At 45.4% G+C, this 18,319-nt stretch overlaps 1 protein-coding gene across 2 annotated transcripts in view; it reads left to right on the top strand.

Moving 5' to 3' along the window:
- The window catches only part of COL5A1 (collagen type V alpha 1 chain), a 159,477-nt gene that overhangs the window by 29,998 nt on the left and 111,160 nt on the right, over window positions 1–18,319 (top strand). For both annotated transcript variants that reach the window (XM_069771049.1, XM_069771051.1), the window contains exons 2-4: window positions 7,387–7,554; window positions 13,752–13,965; window positions 14,615–14,777. In XM_069771049.1, the coding sequence (XP_069627150.1) occupies window positions 7,387–7,554; window positions 13,752–13,965; window positions 14,615–14,777 (545 nt within the window). The remainder of the gene's footprint in view (window positions 1–7,386; window positions 7,555–13,751; window positions 13,966–14,614; window positions 14,778–18,319) is intronic.

Below are 18,319 nucleotides of genomic sequence, written 5' to 3' on the forward strand. Positions count from 1 at the left end.
TGGTTAATTATTGGCAGGTTAACTGCAGTGTATCACTTTGCTTTTTCTGTGAAAATAATTCTTTCCACCTTTCTGTGGGACTCGAGATACTTTTCAAGGAGACACTACTCTTGAAATAATCTTTATTGATGTTACTTACTGTCATTACTTGCTGTGGGGTAAGATGGCATGTTTGTTTTATACTGCTTGTTCATGCAGGAAGGCTTTGCTTCCCAGTAAACCTGCTTCACTGGTGATGTGACACTTGGATACAAATACCCAGACTGGTGGGTTACGTATTAAATGATGAGAAAGTTGCAGAGGACACGTGGAATGAGCTGGGAACATAAATGCTTATTCACTCTTCACCTTGTGACCTCAAATCTTTGGCAATAATTGCACATAAACTATAGTATGACTAAGTGCTGTGTCATTAAGTGCTGAAGGTCTGTGGATGCCCTTTAGCTGTTATGAAACCGAATGTAGAAAAATGGTTCTCCACTGTTACAGGATGGTGACCCCCTTCTCCAGCCACCCAAATGTCTCAGTTATTGTATTAATACAATGACAGGCCAGCTGTGCACAATAAATGTGTCTCGGGATGCTGATGAAGAATTTTTTCCACTTTGAAGGGTATTGTAAGGCAAAAAGTTCAAGAAAGGAGACTTGATTCTAAGTTCTGGGAATGTGGTCAGTGAAGACACTGAAGGCATGCTTGATCTTGTCAGATAAGACTGAATAAGCTACAGGTGTACCTTAGGGTGACAGTGGTAGTGTAAGGGGAAGGCTTTGACCTCTTAAGTCCAATTTTGGCCACAGCTGTAATACAGCTGCTGCGTGGCAGCGCAGCTGCTTTCTTGTTTTGTGGACAGCATGTTGCACTGGGCAGCGCTGGTGGTGTGTGTGCAATTTTGGTTGATTAAACTGCTCGGCTAAAACCTTTTTGGGTTTTGGTCCGTTGAAATCTTCAGGGTCCTCTTGACCATTTCAGTGAGATGAGCAAAAGCGAGTCGGAAAAACAAGTCTGTTCTCAGCAATACACCGATTTTTGCTACAGCATCCTCTGCTGCTCCACTGGAAAACGGGTGGAGGTCTGCGAAGAGGAAGAGGTGGATTTAAGTGCAAACTCATTTGGAGCGTGCAAACTGCTGCAGGTACAGCTCTTCTTGCAACGAGGACGCTGGCCTGACTGGGGAGGTAGTTTTCTTGTTGACTGGTGGATGCGCGGTTTTTCCAGGCCCTCGGAGGATGGGACGGGCTGGGCACGGTGTGGGAACTCATCTGCTGCTCTCGTTACCCGAGTGTTCTCCAGGGGTTAGCTTTGATCTCTGGGGATGTCAAGGCAGAGCCTTTCGCTAGCAAGCAAATGAATGTAACAGAGCCATTAAGAATTGGGGTAGGCTTTCCAGATGTGCTCTCCGTGCCGCAGAAACAGCGTTGCTGCTCCTTCCAGTCCCATGCTGGGTACCCAGCTCTGGGGCACCTGGCACCGCGGGCTGGTGGGTGGCTTGGAGGGGCTGGATTGCCTTTGAGTCCTCGTTATCCCGAAGTGCTAAGGATGCACCGTTAAGTTTGCCGTTGACGTATAGTGTTGTGGTGTTGCCAGCTTGCTGGGATTTGTATGAGGGGTCTTGTGGTACCTAGTGGGGTTTTCTTCCCTTGTTTTTCTGAAAGTTTCTCTTCCTAGAGCCATGTGATTCACTTAAAGTGAAGCAATTAAAAAAAAATAAATAATCATCTTCCCAAATGACAGCTGGAAAAGCTTGAAGATCACACTGAAAAACTGGGAGGCAGCTTTCAGAACAGATTTATAAAATTTCTTGTGCATAATTGGGCTTTATTAACACATTCATAAACCCGACTATATATAGTTGGGAAAAAGAAATATATTTAAACATTATAATTTACTGGAATCCAGACTATACTCTTTGAATGCCTGGCTTTGCCTTTTGACCAGCGTGTGTTAGTGCTGCTCAGTTCACCCTGAGCCGTGCGGGGTGGCTGGGGAGAGCTGCCACCTCTGAATGATGGGGCGTAAAGCAGAGAGGCCACGGAGAGTGACCATCACCAGCACTGCAAGGCTGCAACAGCTTCAGCCTTCGGCTCGGTGACAAGTTTAAATATTGCGGATTTCCTTGGGGATAAGGATTTAATTAAAAGACCTTGCAAAATGACAGGAGAGAGAATTGTTTTGAGGTTTGTTATTTGTAATTTGGTAATTTTTCAGACGCTGGAAATGTGGATACCCACAAGTTAACATATAAGCGACTTATGTATCCTGATGCTTGATGAAGTGGTTTGGGGCCTATTCAAGAGCTTTGCTTCAGGTGTTAAAAATGATTATTAGAGGCATAAATATGGCTTAGATTAATGACTTCTAGCTAATGCTGTATATGCTGGGATTTTCAGCATGGTCTACAGAAGCTGCAGGTCCATCTTGCACTGAACAGCACCACTTCCATTAGGTTCTTGGGTTGGGTTTTTTTTTTGGAGGGGGGTATAGTGTCTTATTTTCCTGCTGATCCATCCTGCTTTTAAGAACATTAAGCTGGGGGCCAGCCAAGGGGGTGATGAAATGAGAAGCAGGGAACTGGTGGCATGTGCCCTTTGGGCTCATACCCATTAGACCTTGCAGGAGTGAAGCAAGGATAGAAATACTGAGGAAAGCATAGCTTCCTCTGCTGAAAGCAAAGCAAAATGCCTTGGCCAAAGAAGATAAAATTAGGAGGGTCTGGGCTTGATATGAAGCTTGGTGGAGAAACCAAACTGTTGAACCTTTGCGTAATGGTTGTGTGGTAGATGGTGCATGGAAAAAGTCTTAACTGACCTTCACTGCAGTCGCTAAGGGTGGGCTGGTTGTCCACTCTTCTGCACTGTGACTAGCAAGTGTAATGGCATTTAAAAAAAAAAAAATCTTTGTTTATTATTGCACGTCCTGAAGGATCAGCCAGACTTAAGGCCTCTTTTTCCTCTTAAAGTTTGATTTAAAGAACAGTCAGGGAAAGGAAAGGTGGGGATGAACGACCTAGTCATGTTGGGAATGGGGTTTGCCCACAGTCAAGGGTGTTCAGTGTGCTCTAATATTCACCTTCGGATATTAATGATCCTCTGGTTTCCTTTTGAGTTCCTTGGGGATATTTCTGTTCCTGCATCCCACAGCTGAGTCCGAGCAGGCGGTTTGGCTGTGGTCGAGGGTAGCAGGGAATGGCCACACTGACCCTATTTTGGCTGGAGCCTGTGCCCAGCCCAAAGCCAGGGAGTTTGTTTCAATGAATGCTGCTTAATTTGCTTCAGTATTGATGTGTAAGAAAGAAAAAGTGGCTATTGGCCACTGCTGAGTGGGGGTGGAGTTATAAGCTTAATACCAGCTGCCTCTGTTCCAGGTTTTAACAGGTAATTAAATAATTTAGGATCAGATTAACACAAAGATTAGCCTCGTGGTTAAAGCCTTGGTCAGACATGGAGGAATTAGGGATTTAATTCCTCCTTTTGCCACTGTTGGCTCATCAGTGAGCCATTCACCTCTGCTCTGTTAAAACGGGAAGCAATGCTCCTTTCTGGTCTTGTTCAAGGGCTTTACGTGCTGCTGGGTGCAGGCTTTTGGGGCAGCCTCTGGTCTGATTTTGGTCTAATTTTGGCTCCTTGGGGTTTGCGTCTGTGTACTGGATATATTGCCACCCTCTTCCAGAGCAGCAGGGACGGAGCTGCTGGTCTCTTTAGGGAGCCCTGTGCATCTCGAGTGAAAGAATGATCCTGTGTGTAATGCTGCATAGTAATGTTATTCATAAAACAGCAAGGAAAAAAAAAAAGCTTTCATAAAGCAACAGCTAATTCAGTTCTCAGATGAAAGCCAAGCCCAGCGCGAGCTTGTAAGAAATACCCTGTAGGGCCTGATTTTGGTTAGTCTAGTCTCTGTCCTTCTGTGCACGATGCTGTCATCGCTCCTAACAGGAGATTGCTGAGTTTAGATTTGGCTGAAAAATCAAGGGCAAGTAAATAAACCAATTAACTGGACAGGAATAAGAGTTGCTCCCGCGTGAAGCTCATCTTTCTGGAGAGAGCTGGAGACTTTTACGCTGCTTAAGTCCTACTCGAACTGGTGCTCTTTGTGAGCTGTAACACAAGTGTCTGTAGGGCTTCAGGTGGCTTCTCACCTCCTCTTTGATTTCCAGGAGCAAGCAGAGGTGAGATTTGTGCACGTCTGTGAACAGAGCTGATTTCCTCTCCTGCTGGTTACCTGCGTGGTTTGCACTTTGTGCAATACCCAGACTGTTACTTTAATATCTTGCTTTGACCTAATCCATCATAGTTATGGAGGTAAAGAGGATTTTTCTTCAAGAGGAAGATGAATTGGATGTTGTGTTTGGAGGCTCACAGCGGCACAGGCGGGTGCTTGGATCATCCTTTATAAATGAGAAATTCTGCGCAGGGCACTGGTATGGGTGAGGGCTGCTCAGAGGGCTCCAAGCAGGGGCTGGAGCACCCAGCCTGCGATATGCTCACGGCTGGTCGCTTCTGGAGGAGGTCCAGCTCCCCTGGATGCCCATCACCTTGCAGTAACTGCTGCGGGAGCTTTTGGCAAGCGGTTGCCGATGTGGCTTGCAAGCGGTGTCGTTCTGTTAACGCACAGAGATGGTGAAATCTTCTGTTTTCACGTCGCGCTTCCTTCGTGAAAACAAGCTGCACGATTTTAGCTAGAAGATGATGACTATGAGCAGCGTTGAACTTGTCCAGCGCTGTACACTTCTACGAGATGACCATGCTCTGGTGTCAGCCGGGGCTCCCTTGCCAAAGGAGATGATGTTCGCACAGGTTTTGCCGTAACAGCAGCCGAGCTTTTGAAGGACGGGTTCTTCTGCAGACGTTTTCTGTTCCTGCAAACCCCTCGGCCCCACCGTGGCCGTTTTTCGCGGGATGCCGTATGTGCAGTGCTGTGAGCGAGGTTCACATCCCTGGTGGGGACCGGGCTGATGTCAGGAGTCTGGAATTCACATCCCCTCCCCCTTGTCTTTCCCTTTTTCCCCTCTCCTCCCTAAAAAAATGTTGGAGGCAGCTTAGGAGCTGGCTGACTTGAATCTCTTGGAGCACAGGGAGGTAGCTGGAAGCAGAGCTGGAGTTTTATTGTAATTTTAGTTGCTTAAGTGCAGCTAGGGCTGTATGTATGCAGATTTCTGTGTGAAATAACGTGGTTGAAGGCAGTGGGAAGGTCCAAGTGGCAAGGACAGCGTAGACAAATGTGTGTCATCCATATACTGTCTAACAAGAATGAGAGGTGAGGAAACATTACAGCTGTATGCTGCTCAGGCCAGGCGCTCTCAGCTGGTTTATTATCTGCAGTGTTGACTTGGATTTGCCATATGTTTGTAATCTCTCATTGAGGGCCCAACTTCTCAGGATTGTGGAAACTTCTAAAAACTGCCTAACAATGTACATGAATTTTCCATGCAAATATTAGGCTGATCTTCTTGGTAACCAAAACTTTTTATATTGTAGAAGAGCTGTTCATGCTATTTCTTTCCACTGCTGGGGTGTCTGTGTTCAGTGCTGATGGGCATGCTGTATGTAGCCCTTCCCCATGGATGCACCCAGTTACATATGGCACATCCCTTGCAAATCCTTTCCCTCTCTTTCCTCTCTGGTCTTGCTAGTAATATGCTTGATCCCAGTATGAGGCCAACTTTTTCTTTCCCTTACAAGATTTCCCCCCCCCCGTATTTTCCTGCCTTTTGAGATGTGTTGTTTTTCTGCGGTAGCAGTAATGCCACACACCTTCCCGAATGCAGCTTGGCTATTTGTGATCATTTGTGAGCTGGTAATAAGCTTTGCACCCTTGGCTGCACAGTGTGGCAAGGTGCCCTGAGATGCTGATGGAAGCTGGGACAGCCAGCCCAGGGGGTTGGTCTTGGGTATCATTGCAAACATCAGACTATCTAATGTGTGGCTGTCCTTGAGGATCTGAATAATATCACTCTTTGGGGAAAGTAATAGATCAAGTGGCAAAAGAATACAGCTGTGATATATTGTCCAGGCAAGGCTAAATGAAGCTGTCAGGCAGACATTTGCTTTGAGCACTGCTAGGGGTTTGCTGAGTTGGGTGGTTCGTATTTCTGACAGCACTTTGCTTCAAGTATCGAGTCAAAATTCAAAATAATTTCTTTTAAGCATTTAAAGTCAGAGCTGGTTATTCCATTTCTGGAGATAGCATCTCTCCTGACGTGAGCAAGACCAGATTAGGAAGTTAATGAGACGTATTACTTGCATTACTTAATCGATGTTCTAGAGACCTGAACATCTGGAGGTGAACCAGCCCTGACTTTGCTGGCGTGGGGAGCACTGGGTGTCAGACAGGCTGTCTTCATTACCTAGCTTAATGTCCGCAGCAGCAAGAGCCTCAGGATACAAGCCTAATGGGATGTGGTCGAGGAGGGCTGTTGAGGAAAGGAGCCTTTTGCTCCGTGTCATTAGTCAAAATGCCCGTGCAGCTTTTTCCTCTCCTGTGAATATGTGTGTTTTGTTGGCTGTCTGGCTGCGTGCTTGTATGCACTGGCTGTTGAGCAGAAATCCCGGTGTCGTGGTGGGGAACACCTGGCAGAGAGGGGGAATTATTTGATGGGACTTGCCTGGGCTTGGGCCGGGTTACAGAGGGGGCACTTGGCTCTCTGCAGGGGAGTTGCGTTGCATCCCTGCCCCGTGTCGCCTTGCGTCACCCTGGGCAGGGTCAGACGCCGGGCACAAATCCTGCCAGGGTCTGGGCGAGCCTGCAGGCAGCGTCACCAACCCGTGAGCACCAAAGCACTACGCCAGGGTGCTGCTCTGCCCGAACTTGTTTATAACCCGAGGCATGGCTGTGGGTTTACCTGTTATCCCGGCTAGTGTGAATTTATATGCGGTTGTTTTGTAGGGGGGGGGTGTAATCCTTCGGGGAAGCTTGCTCAGGTATTTGCTTCAAAATAACTTTTTGGATCAACCAACTTAAGAAAAAAGAAGGGAAATGTTTGCATCGGTGCGATGGCAACCTCTTGATTTAAAGCCTTTCTCTCAGATCATGAATTTCCTGTCTAAGGCTTAATCTTCAGGATGTACTTGAATGATGGAGATTGGGTGAAGACATCCAGAAAATATAACTACTGTAGCTAATAACATAGTGTATTCTCCATTCCTCCCTAGTGCAGACAGCTGATCAGCTGTTCCTCTCTGCATTGAATTAGTGTCTTTGACCAGCAGTACGGCGTCCCAGCTTTGAAGCTGGTATTAACATTGTACTTGCAGATGTATTGAAAACATATTTCATCTGTTTTTAAAATTGTGATGATTGATTTGTGTGATGCAGGCTAATACTGATTTGGAAATGAGCAAGTGCCAGTCCTGTTGCCTGCTAATTCTTGTTTTCTCCTTTTCTTTTTACAGCTGAACCTGCAGACCTCTTGAAGGTATTAGATTTTCATAATTTACCTGATGGTATAACAAAAACAACAGGGTTTTGCACAAGCAGAAGATCTTCGAAAGAAGCAGACGTTGCTTATAGAGTAACAAAAGATGCTCAGCTTAGTGCACCGACAAAACAGCTGTATCCTGGTGAGTCTGCAGCTTTTTATTTGTCATATGGAAATACCTGCTCCTTTTCTCAGATTCCGCAGGCACATATAGGGCACTGCGTAATTCCTTCGTTTTCCAAGTGCGTTTGCATGCTCCCTGGGCAGGGAGTGGTTCTGTTGTTTCAGGGGGCTGCAAACTTTCAGCCACCAAATAACATTGCAGTAAGTTGTTCTTTTATCACTGCATTTGCACATGGTGGCGGGTTTCACTGCAGAAGATGTGGCCAACGCCTACATCTGTTCCCTCCTGTACTAGAAAGTTTCTACTGTCTCATTATCACACAGTGACATCCAGCTGGGGAGAGAGACTTGGAAGATGCAAAGCAAAGCAGACCGTGTTTTGTTCTGTGTTTGTGGAGTGCCAAGCACAGTAGGGTTTTATTCTGTGGCTGTCGTGTCTCTCATAACACAAATAATCACCATATAAAGATAATACACTGCCCCACAAGAACAGATGTCCCAAGAAGAGTTGTTTGAAGAAATCGGAGGTTCATTAGAGAAAGCCAGCAAGATGCAGGAGTTCACAAAGCCCTTGAAGAGCATATGGGCTACTGACTGTTTTATTTGTCACTGAGAATGCACTGGAGTTTAATTTTTCAGGCCAAGGGACAATCACTACTGTAGAGTAAAATGTACTTGTAAAAAGGCTGGACACATTATGGACCCAAACTACTCTCTGCCCGAGAGCTTTGGTCTTGAACATGTAGTTGCCATCAGAAGTCTTCCTTCCAAAGCCATATGGGAGCACTGCTGTATCCCTGTTTTACATGGGGTGCTGGGAGTAGGCATGGTAGGACTTTGTAGGTTTGGTGAGAAAATTTCCTTTGCCGAGGAAGGTTTAGCAATGAGGCGGAAAGACGTTGCGTGTAACTCATCTGTGAAGCAGTGTATGACTTACGCAAAGCAGACAGCCACATCCTCCTTTGGTGTTTGCGAGAATTAATAACACAAAATGCATTAGCTAAATCGGAGGTAATGTGGCATGCCACTACCAATGTTTTTTAATTAACATACTGTATCTATCAGACCCAGCCTGTCAATGGCCTAAATGAGGGCTCTGCGGCTGGACTGCTGATGTGCTTGCATCCTCCAGTCCTGTATTTCCTTCATTGCATGTTATCACTAAGGTTATTTTCAGACTTCATTATTACCCTGCTGTGACACTAAGCAGGTGAATTATATTTAGGCTGTAGCGAGCAGGAGCATACCCTGTGTCTTGCATACAAAGTGAGAGCCTGACGCGTGCCTGGGCTGTGGGTGGGTAGCCCTCCATGGTCAACCCTTAGCGAAGGAGCTAAAAGCCTGTTTCCTTGCCTGCAGAAGCGCAGAACAGACCCCGTATTTGTTTTTATTGCTGCCCATGGCAGGGCAGTCCCTTCTGACTATAGATAATATCATCGTCTGCCCAACTGCACTCCTCTGCCAAGTTGTGCCTTCGTGTCCCAGAGGACTGTGCCTGTGGATGTGGGGAATATTCATCCCAGGGACAGGCAGCGAGGGCCCTGCAGTGGCCCCTGAGTCCACCCATCTGTCCCAAGGCAAGATCAGCTGAACCTAACCAGTGTGCGTTTAACTGCTGTCATGTACTCTCTTTCCATGTATCTGAAATGACTTGAAGTTTTGGCCCAGCTGGTATCGTCAAGCTCAGAAGTGCTTGAAGGAAATGGTTCCAGTTTAGAATATACAACTGCAGTGGATTTGAGAGCTTTCCAGTAGTTGCTGTAGCTACTGTGAAATCTTGCCTGATCGCCTTTGTGGTATGGAAACCAGCAAACAATGGTGACCATGAGATATAAAAGCAAGAATGGAGTAATCTGGCTAATTAACGTAGCAAGGAGACTGGATGACACCACTTATGACAAAGGTTAACACAACAAGACAGCATGCGGGACTGAATCGTGGTCACAGGAGAGAACTCAGCCTTGCAGGATATTTTCTTGCTTTTGTCCCACCTTACTACTTGTATGTCCTCATTGAGTTCTTGGTTTGCATCTACCGTCTTCCTTGGGTGAGAAGATGTGGATGGTGTTTCCTTGGTGTCATCAAGCAACTTTTCCATCATTTCATCATCCGGACAACCGTGGGGTGATTGAAGCAGCTCTGTCCCTCTCTGGAGACTTCCAAAGTCATTGAGTCTGCTGCTTGCTAAGGAAAGAGGAAGGGAAGAGCAAAGTAAAGAACCCCCAGTGTTTTCCATCAGATCCACAGATGTTTCCTCAGTACATCTTCATAACTAGATGTGACTTCAGCTCACACCACCAAATGAATGAGAGAGGAGATAAAGATAACAAAGTAATTGCAGTGCAATGTACCAGGGGAAATGTGGTTTTAGTGATTTCATGTTAACAGGCGGGTGGGATGTAGCATAACTTTCCCTCTCTGCTATAGAGCACCCTAGGCAAACGTACACCACACATAATATTTTGTGCTAATTAGAAGTTGGTGCTTTTCTAAGATGGTAATTTTATGGGCTTTGCATTCTGCTTCCACAGCCAGCAAAGCAAGATATATATATATATAAATATATATAAAAGTTTGTCTGGTTTTTTTTCAAGCCCACAAGAGTGAGAAGATCTGCTGAGATGCTGTTTGTCCTTGCTCCCTAAATAAGTTCTGCTTCCCAGCAAAAACCATGCTTTTCCAGCAGAGGCAAGAAAGGCAAAGTTTTCAGTGGCAGCCAGCAAAATGTCATTTGCATTCTTCTAGCAAACTCTGTATTCTCCACACTGCTTGTGGGTGTCTGCATATATATATTTAAGAGCTCAAAAATCTCTATTATAGCTTGAAGAGTCATCTCAGAGGAAAACAAGCCGTTCTAAAATTGAGAGTCTTCTCAGATGAAGAAAAAGGCCAGAAGTTGGTGACACCATTGAAGAGCTGTTTTCCTTTGAAAAGTGGCTCTGGAAATGACACCATCTCACACAACAGATCTGCTTTGTGTTTGTGTCAGGAACTGGATCAGCTCATTGTTTTTGCTGATTTTTTTTTTTTCCCTCTCTCAAGCAGCTAAAGCTTTCCTGTCCTTCCCACATCAGCAGCAGGGCTCTTTATTTTAGGCTGTGTTTGGATACACCTGCAGGATCTGGGCTAGGAAGGAGCTCCCAGCTGTCCCTATTTTGAAGACCATGAGATGGTACAAAAGATTTAATCCCTGGTCATGGTGCTGAGGAAAGAAGAAACTCAGCCTGACTCTAGTGGTTTGTGTATTGGGGCATACCACAGATGCAGTTTGCTCAAGTGAAGCTAATGGTGTCGACATGCTGCGTGGGATGGAGGGATCTGCGCCCACCCTGGACCTCCTCAGCTCTTTCCGTGGCCCCGTCTGCAGAATTGGGGTCTTAAATCCTTCGCTGCCTCGCGGGAGGTCGCGCATAGTGAATTTGAAAGGGATTTGGCCATGGGGTAAAAGGGCGATGCTGAGCCAAATTCAGCATCGGTGCGGTGCCGTTAAGTGAAGAGATGGATGTGCAGCATCTCTCAGCATGAGCTCATTTGATGTGAATTGAATATAAGGGCTTAATCCCAAACCCATTGTTGGGGGGGTGTCTCCATTGTCTTTAAGGGGATTTGGGTCAATTTCTGTGTGCTTCATATTTATTATGATGTATTTATTAGTATTGCTGTCTGTATGGATGCATTTTCATACATCATTCAATGGCCTGGGTCATTTCTAGCTATGACAGTGAAGGCATTGTTATTTTGCCAGGACAGCAGAGCAGTAACAGAGTAATGTCAGCTATAATTCATCCATTATGGTTATTTGGGTTGAGAAACTCACATCACCATGGAGACATTTTAATAATAATGAAAAAAAAATTAAAAGCAGCTTTTTAATGAGTTGGCAGCTTGTCCAAGTTGAAAGGTACTGTATTGTGGATTCATAATGAAATTTTGGACATGAACTATTTTACATAAAAGGCCCAAAACTGTAGCCTGTAATTGGAACCAGGAAGGCGTATGGTCTTGATTCAGCTCTACAGGAGGATTTGTATAGAGCAGGAGAGAGATAAAGCTCAGTGCATCCTATGGGAGGCACGATAATCAGATGCCTGCATTTGCCAAATATCTGGGTCTGTGTCCTGGGGGGAAATCAGGCTGTAATTATGGCATTTAATTACTGACTGCGAGTCCTCTATTCAGAATACTGCTTTATGCTTCTTTCCAAATGTTATTTAACTAAGGTGAGGGATATTAACTTGGTACAAACAGTGTGTGTCTCTGTAGGTATCCTCAATATCCCCCTCGGTGTCCTCTGTTTGTACAAGCTGTTTTGTAGCAGTGCCGGTTTTTGACGCAGCCCAGCCTGCTTGTGCATCCTCCGCCCCACGGTATAGCCCTGTGCTGGGCAGCTAGATGTGTTTAAAACACTGGTTTGTTAATAGAAGTTAAAGCAACTCCCAGGCAGAAGAGGAGAGGGTGAGCTCATGGCCTCTTTGTGTTTGAACTTGCTAGCTTTGCTGTGGTTTGGAAGAATTCCCCGCTCCCATGTTCCTGGTCCCCTCCCTGGGTCAAAATCCCTTTTGCAGCCCTGGGATACCATCTAAGAAAAGGGTGAAGGAAATCTCTTTGAAGCTTATGGGCACCGCGCTTGGACGGTTTTTTGTGGTTTATATGGCTATGCATCTGCAGTTTAAAAACGAGCCACTGTGTCGTTCCCTGCATGCCACCGGCTGCCACACATGTCGATAGTCCCAGCACACACACACGCGCGGCAGTGCCCACGGCAGGGCTGCCCCACTTTACTCTGCCCTGCCGTGGTTTAAGATTTCTCAAGCAGATACCCAGCAGTACAATGCCATCCTTGTTTCTGAAAGCCTGGACCTTAAAGGAAAGATACCCTGCAAGTCTCACGCTGCTGAAATGCAGCATCTGAGGAGGTTATGCCCTGTAGGTACCCTCTGTTTCCATAGGTCTCACCTCCAATAATAATTTCATCCAGAAAGCTCCTTTACTAATGCTTCTGGTCTTTTTTTAAGATGTCCGATTTGGGATGTGTGTCCAGGCTTTTCAGTTTGGACTTATCTTTCCAGCCTGAATGGCAGAGAAAACCCAAATGGAGGTGTTATATCCTGCACAGGGTGTGACTTGATGCCCATATTGACTTGAAACCTGAAATGTGTTTGTCTGGTGTTGCAGGGGATTGACCTTTCCCCTGCGCGGAGCATTGCCTCTGTACTGACAGTACCTGCTCCATACTTTAATGGCTTTAATCCTCCAAACCTCGCGAAAAATACAGACGGGAGTTGCCTGAGATCAGACAGTGTTGCTTTCCTGAGTGGAGAAGAAGTTAGGAAACTTGTTAGATGCTTTTTAATAGGCAGACAAATTAGCATCTCCTACTGATTGCCAGATTTGTTTCTGTTTTCAGATTTTCTTTGTCTGCACCAACCCTGAAAGCCAAAGCCACAGAATACTCTGTTCTTGTCTGGAATAGACAAAGCCTGATGCAACTTCCCTACTCCCTTAAATAAAACCCTTCAATATTGTGTGTGTGCCTGACTGGCATGGGATGCTTGATTTCCTCTGTGCCTCTGACATCTTAAGTTAATTTGGGGACCTCATGATATATGAAACAAAGTTTTTGCCTTGTCTCCTAAAAAGCTCTAGAGCACACTAAAGAAGGGTTAGGTGCAAATAATACAGATTTAAACCAACAACTTTCTTTTTTAAAAGAAAAAAAACCACTTCTGTTTCCCAAGCACTATGGTCTCATCCCAAAACAGTAGACCCCTTGCCTTCTTTTGCTTGCAAGTTCAACTGTGGGGTGGCTTTTGGCTCTGTGACAGATTGCAATAAGGGGTGGCAAAAGGCTTTCTGATCGTAAATGAATGATCCTGAGAGATGCTCAGTTCTGTGCTTGGGTTTTTAATGTGCCATTAGAGAAGGTAGCCCTTGGGGGACGCTGCCTGGGATGCTGCTCTACACTGGCTTTGCTGGTGCAATCTACTTTGGGTTGCAGCTCATCCCAACCCTGTATTGCAGTAGGCTTTGGGGGAAAGCCAGATCTTCACCTGGCAACTAAGATGCTGCCTTATGTAAATATTTAGGGTTGCTGATGTGCACACATCTGGAGGGATAAACCAGAGGTCTCCCCATGGGTTACTAGACAAGAGGACTGTTTCTGTAGGGATTAATTTTCAAGGAAACCTGACTAACCTCTTTGCTTTTCCACTCCAGCTTCCCCATTCCCAGAGGACTTCTCCATTCTAACCACTGTAAAAGCGAAGAAAGGAGGTCAGTCCTTCTTGATCTCAATTTACAATGAGCAAGGGATCCAGCAAATTGGTGTGGAGATGGGTAGATCTCCTGTATTCCTGTATGAAGACCATACAGGAAAGCCAGGCCCAGAAGACTATCCTCTCTTTAGAGGCATTAACCTAGCAGATGGCAAGTAAGTGAAATTTTGTGCACAAAGGAAAAAACAGTATATTGTTTATATCATACCAGCATGTTGAACATCGTGTAAAATAGGAGTCACGTATATATAAATGTATATACACACCTTTGACTACTGCCGAGTGTCCCATTCTTGAATTTTGCCCTTTGGTGACTAAATACTGTATATATAAAAAGTGTGAATCACATAACCAGTCAGTGCAAATTGTCTGATGCTTATGGGGATAGGAACACTGGTGACTTTTGCTGCAAAGGGCCTTAAGAAATCGGTTTGTCTTGCAAAATCCACAACAAGTCTTTTGCAGGACATGAGGAGGGTGGAAGAGGGGGATAGCCAGGAAATTATTGGTGTGGTTCTTCCCCCCCCCGCCCCCCCCCCCGCCTCTTGTTGAAGCCAGAACTGGCACGCCTACCTGTTTTGGAGGGATGAGAAATGAATGGCATCATCTGTCAACACAAGCTTTCTATTTCAAATGAAAACTTTAGGATCTGCCCAAGGATGATTTTCATGTGTTTGCAGATGATGGCTGGTGTGAAGGTTTGCAGAACATCAGTTTATGAAAGCTGCATTGTTATACAATCATTAGCTCGTTCTTGAAAGCCCAAGGCTCTGTTTAACACATTTGTGGACTGTGTTCTTCTAGGTGGCACAGAGTAGCTATCAGTGTGCAGAAGAAAAATGTCACCTTGATTTTGGACTGTAAAAAGAAGATAACCAAGTTCTTGGACCGAAGTGACCATCCCATCATCGACGTCAATGGCATCATTGTATTTGGAACAAGGATACTGGATGAGGAAGTCTTTGAGGTAAGTCATGACAATGAACAGCTCTGGAGATGTTCCACAGAGCCGATGAGCTGGGTTCCTGTTGATGAGGTATTTACAGCTCATTTTTGAAACTTGTATTGGATTTTTGTGTAATAGAACACTGTTGTATGTAACAATTTTTTTCTAAGTTTTTGTTTTAACTAGGTAAATGCTTTCTGTAGTAACAAAAACAGTGGACCAGGTGACCTGTTGGAGTGAGCTCCTCTGGTTCTCTGGTTTCATGCCCTTGCTGGGGTTCTCAACCAGCCCCTGCGCTGGGATTTTGTAGGTCTGTAGCTCTTGTGCTCTTGGCTTATTTAGCATGGGAAGGGCTCACAAGGTTTTCATTCATCCCTGTTATGATTTAAATAAAGTTGTAGGGGCAGTAAATGAAGGCTGAGGAAAGCAGCTCCCTTGCAAGTCACAGTTCACTCTGGGGCTATAGGAATTTGCTCTTTTCCCATGCATTGGCCATTGATTCTTGGTTTCTTGCACGATGACATAAGGGGACTCTCCTCGACAGCTTGTTTGGCAGCCCTGTCACCTCCCACACAGCAACTGCTTTTAAAAAGCAAACCCAAATCGTGATGGGTGGAATGTTCCCATGAGCAACTTTGATTTAAGCAGAGAGATGGAGGGAGGATTATTTATAGACAAGGTACATATGGTAGAAGTTCTTCCCATAGTTCAGCAGCTAGTTTAATATATGCATTTCACTAGCAATCTCAACTTTTGTGGTCTGCTGCACTTCCGAGGCTTTCATGTGTATGAGAATCTTGTCCCTGATAGTTCTTGCAAGCTAGAATTGCTTCTCTGAAATCAGTACCAGTGCAATGGTGTGTAAACTAAGATCTATTGATCTCTATCTCACTTTCATTGCATTTATGTGGAGGAATAGCTGTATCTCATGGGCCTCCCCAACCCAGCAAAGTGATGGGGAACATCTCCTATAGGTGGATAATTAGAGCTGTAGTGAAGCCAGCTCTTGTCTGCATTTTGCTGTCACTCGGAAGGAAAGTTCCAGTCTGTTTAACATTACCAACATCTGAGAGCTGGTCTGCTGTAAACAGAGCAAGAATGCATAGACTAGATGTTGCTGCCAAAATCCCAGTTACAGAGTTAGAGCTGAATCTCTAAATTGTATTAAATTAACAGACATTCCCTGGGAAGTTTAACAATTAAAATGGAAAGTAAAAGCTGGGTTTAATGGGCACTGGAGTGTCTTTCGCAAGCGTTGGACGTTCTGCCAAAAATTTAAGCAGTCGCCCTGGATGCCGCATTTTAAGTGCAATTGTTATATGAAGTGGTGAGCTTTTCTGGGGAGCCGCTGGACCCAGGGATCTAGTAGAACCACTTAAATAACTTGGTATCACATCCAAACTGGATAAGAAACTTGCACTTTAGACTATTTCGCTTTGCAAAGTAACACAGTCTCCATCACTGCCCCTGAAGCTTGAGATGTTCCCACATGGCTTTTAGTGCTCACCTGGATTTAGGACTGCTGATTCCTCTGTCAGGCAGGGGAACACATGTTTATGGGTGGCAATATTCTCCCAGCTCCGCTGTTGGCCCTTCCCATGGGGCTGGCCACAGCTCCCTTGCTGGAAAGGACTTATCTAGGGGTACAAGCTCAGCGGGCTTGTGAAAACTCCATCATCTGGGGAGGTGGGGTAAAACAGAGCAAGCGTTCTCTGCTGGAGCTCGTTGCCTGTTCTGGGTGCAAGATGCAGCTACAAGATCGTTGCAGGAAATTACTGAGAACTGGACGATTAGCAAGTATTTTTTTCCTCTGTCTTATAACCTATGTACTGATATTGTACAGCTTGTTATAAAAACTTTCTAGTTCTGGTATTTGTCCTTTTTTCTTTTGTCATCCTCATCAGACAAAGAGGGTTTTCAGCATATCCACACACACACTAATCAAGATACCAGCAGCTTTAAACTGAATGTAATTAATAGGTTTCATGAAGGCAGCGGACTATAACCTACTTTCCTTCATATCTCAGCGACTCAATTTCCGTTGGCTTCTCCTTTCTTCTTTCTGCAAGCCTAAGCAGAAACTGTGTAGGGAAACTGTGGCTCAGAACAATAGGAAATGGGTATAAACTGTTAAAGTTGCGTATTCCTGGAGAGCTGATAATTTCTGGACTGAATGCAGAATGATGAGATGAAGCTGCTGCTGTCCTGTAAGCAACTGCTCTGCAAACCTCTTCCCCAGTGTTTTCTGCACCCGTGGAATTGCCTGGCTCTTGGATGTTTGTCGCTTTTGCTGGAAATTAAAATAACCCAGTTAGCTGGGAGCGGGATGGAAGGCAGTGTTGGGGAGGGCTGAGATGGGTTGTGTCTCAGCACGAGTCAGCAAGAGCTGTATGTAGTGGGAATTCATATTCTCCTTGTCGGGACTGAAATAAAATAAAACACCAAACACGTTTTGTTTTGAAAGTTGTTATTATTTAAGCTCCAGGTCTAGCTGGGGTCGCAAGCAGAGCAGCTCTGCTGTATTTGTCGATCGAGTGCCCAGATGGGCAGAAAAAGCCTGGCAGGAAAGGTTAGAGGAGTTTCAAAATATTTCTCTAGCACAACATTCTTCCAGTGGAAAAACGACTTCCTCTCATTAAAATTCAATTAGTTTGGAGGCTGTGTGGATCTCTCTGTATGGCAGGGGGAATGCTGGGTAGGTTTGAAAAGGGGCCAAGCCTGGAGCCTAGGTTGTACAAGTTAAGTTTTGTGCTGAGCTGTTGTTCAAAACACAAGTTTACAAATGTCAGGACAGGCTCTCGCGCCGGGGTTGGGAGGCAGCGGCTGGTTTCAAGCTGTGGCTGAGAGGATGCTGTTGTGAGACAGCAAAGGGCTTTTTGCAGCGAGAGAGGAAAAGAGAAAAGAAATAGCCCAGGGTGCAAGATAAACACTTTTTCTCTGCTTGCAGGCTGTAGTAAGCAGTGTTCCTGTGGCTACAGCAGCACTGGAAGGAAGTCAGAAGACATGTGAATTCATCTCGTTTTTAGAGGGATTAACTGTCTCTTTTGATGTGCTTTTTTTAAACATACATTAGAAACCAAGTCCTAGCACAGTCTAATGGTTAGGCATAGGAATAGAGAGAGGCTGAAGTTTGGGAAAGTCCCTTTCCCAGAAAGCAAAGCATCTTCTGCCCCAAAACCCAGGGAGACTTGCCAAAACATCCTGGTGATGTGATGGCCCTGCTCCTGCCTCTGCAGCGATGAACCGCAGGAGCTGTCTGTTCAGTGCCTGCCGTCTACGGCGAGAGTCGCCTTTTTGTGCAGGATCCCATCAGTTCTTGGGTGGATAACAAGAAACTGGAAGCGTGAGCCCATCTCTGCTGGCAGCAGCGTGTTGATCCCAGGGCTGATCCCTGGCAGCCTGTGCTGGTGAAGAGCCGAGAATGAGTTGAGCGCTCGTCAGGCCAATGTTTTGCTCGTTTAAGGGTTTACTTGGCTGTTAGAGGTACGCTTCTGCTGTGTATTGTACCCATGAACCGTGGCTGTGGGCTGTTTGGGTGCTTTGTGGGCTTTCATCGGAGATTG

The sequence above is a fragment of the Haliaeetus albicilla genome, chromosome 26 (genome assembly GCF_947461875.1).
Source record: "Haliaeetus albicilla chromosome 26, bHalAlb1.1, whole genome shotgun sequence".
Taxonomy (NCBI): Eukaryota; Metazoa; Chordata; class Aves; order Accipitriformes; family Accipitridae; genus Haliaeetus; species Haliaeetus albicilla.